The sequence below is a fragment of the Vanderwaltozyma polyspora genome, genomic scaffold (assembly GCF_000150035.1).
Source record: "Vanderwaltozyma polyspora DSM 70294 KpolScaffold192 genomic scaffold, whole genome shotgun sequence".
Lineage (NCBI taxonomy): Eukaryota > Fungi > Ascomycota > Saccharomycetes > Saccharomycetales > Saccharomycetaceae > Vanderwaltozyma > Vanderwaltozyma polyspora.
Window position 1 is genome coordinate 1 of NW_001834469.1, and position 4022 is coordinate 4022.

The 4022-nt window shown below is 32.9% G+C and overlaps 1 protein-coding gene across 1 annotated transcript; it reads right to left on the reverse strand.

Annotated features, from left to right (window-relative positions):
* On the reverse strand, positions 1–2325 carry Kpol_192p1 (uncharacterized protein; the record flags this gene model as incomplete). The annotated part of the gene is made up of 1 exon (XM_001642167.1): positions 1–2325. A coding segment is annotated over one exon (2325 nt), but the record flags the coding sequence as incomplete, so codon positions are not given.
* Positions 2326–4022: the final 1697 nt, after the last annotated feature.

The following is a 4022-nucleotide window of genomic DNA, read 5'->3' on the forward strand; positions in this document are numbered from 1 at the left end:
TTGATCCTCTACTGAACTATCATCAGACTCAGTTATGTGTACGACTCTTAAACTGTCGGATCTGCAGTTATCGACAGACTTTGAAATATCTTTGTTCTCATTCATTATTTCTACCACAGAACCTTTTAACATTTGAGTCTTAAATGATGTAATTCTAGGTGCCTTTGCCCTGACAATATCTAATGCGGTATCGCTTATCTTTCTTTTATTATTAATCTTATTAGGTAAATCGGATGTTTCAGATTGATTTTTCCTCAATATTCTAGTTGTATGCTTTGTTTGTGAATATTTAGTTGCGTCTGGTTCATTATCTTCTGCTTTATTGGTCAAGTGGGCATTTATCTCAATTACTTTATCTGGAGTCTTCAAATCGCCAACAACCTGTCCATTTTCCTTTAAATTCCTTTTTCCAAAATTGAACTGGTTATCTTCTCCTCTTCCACTTTCCTTCGATGTATTATTTTGAATATTCTCAAATCTATGTTTCGAATCATTTTTAACTTGGGATTCTATTTCTGAATTGTACGATTCTTCATTAGTGCTTTCATTACTGGCAGAGATAGTCAAAGGCGTCGGTTGAATCTCATTATCTTTGTATTCATTCTTGTTAGTATTTTCCTCTATATTTTTACTTAAACTGACTTCTGGTCTCTCTTCTTGTACTTTTTCTAGTGCCGACATTGCTCCGTTTGTTACATCGTATTTTGTATCATCTTGTAATTTCAACTTTAATTCTTCATTATCTATTTCTTCTATCCTTCTTCGTATTGCTTCCATTGGCAATACTTTCCTGTTATCATATTTTTGCAAGTTATCACCAGCTTTATCTATTTTCTCATCTTTAATGGAATTATCTTGTGATGTTTCTTTAAGTTCACTGGATGAATTTCTAATAAAATCTTGATTTTCATTCTTGTCAATATCCAGAATATTTGCTGAGACATTTGGTTTCGGTATTTGTTGAATTTCATCAAATCTACTTCTTGCTTTATCTGATATTGCAGGCTTCTCGACAGAATATTCAGGGAATTCAACTTCTTCTACATTCAAAAAATTTACAATTTTCATGCTACCTCCAGTCCGTCTTTTATTTCCTCTATCATTTAAATCAGTTTTGGTCATAGTGTCACCAATTAAAGAAATAATGGGTGGCCTGGAAGCATCTTCTAAATCAATATTTTGATTTTTATCTGCAATTTCGGCAAGCTTCCTAGAGTGTGGAGCAATATCAGGGTTATAAGCACCGGTATAATTCAACTCCATTTCATCTTCATCTCTCACAAATAGTGCGCGGCCCCGATCTGTTTCTATTTTGTCACCACCAATCAGTTGTGTTTTCTGGTCCTCATCATGTTCTGATTCCGTTTCTTCATCTTTCGATTGAACATTATGAACATATTCTGATCTTGGACTTGAAGTATCGGATAATGCGGTAAATTCTGTTTCGCTATCTTGAACAAATAAAGACTTCTTTTGTTTTTGATTATTCGAATTTCTATCATCGTAAGCATTGGAGTTTGGATTTATCCTAAAATTGGAATTCGGTATATCATTCAGAAACCCTTCAATTGGCGCTGTTTTGGTTGTATTAACATTTACATGATCATGTGCAATAACTGTGTTTGGAATATTATTATGTAATCTCTCTGTTACATTCAATGGTGATTCTAGTGTTGATTGTGACCTTTGTGATTTATTGGTGCGTTCCTCAGGTAATCCTAATGTTCTTTCCGGTACTATATTGGGCCCTTGGGATTCGTGAATAGGTTTGTGAACTGTATTTGTCAGAGGTGAACTGAATGAATTATTTTCCATATTTCCTGATATATTATTCTGATTGTGTCCTAGTGGTGGCATATAACTCTCTGAAGGTTTCCCAATTAACGAAGTTCGTGCTTCTAACTGAGGTTGTGACTGTGTGAATCTATCCAATGATATATTCACTTCTGTTTGTTGAGGTAGTTGTGAAAATGCATTTCGAGCAAGCTGTTGTTCTTGCTTTGCTTTTGACTGTGGTTTTGGTTTCGATTTTGATTTTAATAACATTAGCAAACGTTCAGTACCTGATGTAAGAGGATTCGACCTTCGTATCTGTAATGTTTTGTTTTGGTTTGTATCTATGCTGGGAATTATTGTTTCTTTGTTGCTGTAATTATTGTCTGCAACAGTACTCTTGATCTGTGCTTCAGCAATATTTCTTTCCAATTTGAACCAAGAACTACCTTCGGGTGTAGGTGTTAACTTCATTAGTTCTATATTTCGTATCTTTGGTTCATTTATATTTTCATTATTCACCAACGATACCTTCGGTACCATATAAGACATATGTTGCTGTATCTAACAATACTCCACGTTAATCAAGTTTCCCTTGGTAGAAGTAAATTTAAATAAACAAAACTCAACGATACTTTCCCAACGACGACTATGATGAAGATACGATGGATATTTGATGTTGTTCCTGTGAAATTTTATCACACCCGCTATTGATTTACTACTACTAAGAAAAAAAAAATGTCAATTTGGAACACAGTTGAAAAGTGAAATAAAAACAATGATAAAATCGCAATTGCCAATTTGTCTCTTAACTATTTTACCCAAGACAAATTCCTAATCGACTATTAAAATGATTAGCTCCGAAACAACTGCTTCTATTCTATACTATATATATATATTTGAATATGTCTTCGTATCTGTAGCAGTAGCTTCAGCTGTAGCCTTAGCTTTATTTGCCTTGTGATTACAATTTCCCTTAATGATATATTTACAACGATAAATATCTAAAAAGATACCCTTCTCATCTAAAAACTAGCTCTTCTTAAATATATTAAATATCAAAAATGAAAATAAAATTTACTAAGCAAAGCTGCTATCAAAGAAAAAAAAAAAAAAAAACGAAGTATGATATACAATATAGTAACCTACTGACCTGAGGAATAAGGGCAAGACCGTTTTAGCTCGTGTGAGTTTTGGGATATCTATATACATATATATACATCATATGTGTGTAAATGTATAAGTCATCGACCCAATATAAAATAAATACAAGAGATGGAGAAAAATGGGAAATAGTAGCTACTTTACGTGAATCATGTTGTAATTGTAGTTGTTGTGGATTAGCAGCTCACAGCCTTCTATAGAAGGGCTATAAGTGAAAAATATCCGATCATTTACTTATAGGCCCACCATTATTTCAATTCTTTTAGGTTGCCCTATATCGCAGGACTCTTGGCCTAGAGCAGGAAGTTCATCTCGTGTGTATATTGTTTCGAGGTTACTTCGTACGAACCTTGGAAAGTGACGAGATATGTGTTGTTACAACAACGTTGATATATTATTATCATTATTGCCATTAAAAGAGATCATTGTATATTATTGTATATTATGTATTATCTTAAATTGTACATAAAATGATCAATCTATAATATAATTAATTATTAGTATATTTACTTTATAATACAAATCTCTAAATTAAGATTCTCCTGAATAAACGCAAAACAATCTTTATTCTAACGTATACAAAAATAACTATACAACTAAATAGTAATTAAAAACTTACCAAATATGGGCCAATTAATATATGTGGTTTGCACACGTGACTCACACCCATACATCCTCTTAAGGTTGTTTTATTCATTTGCATTTAACAATCTAGGCTCCTCAAGATGTTAGGTTGTTAGAGATGTGATTATTCTAGTCGTTGCCAGTACAATTGGATGCGACTGTAAGAGTTTTTGTTGGAGTGTAGTCATCTGATCAGGTCGTAAAGGATGGACGTTGGCTTTGAAACTATACTTGTTTTTGACACTTGTTTCCTTCATAGATACTCATATTTCATTAGAGGGTAGGTTTTTAGATTTTCACTAATATATTCTTCATATAATTTATTAGTGACTTGGGTTCGACGTAAATTTGCAACTGGGTTGGTAAGTGAAGATTACATTTTGGAAGGAAAAAAAATAAAAAATAGAAAAAGCCACTCAGACGAACCTGGAGTTAAGTGTAACGTGTTTAGATGTGTGCTT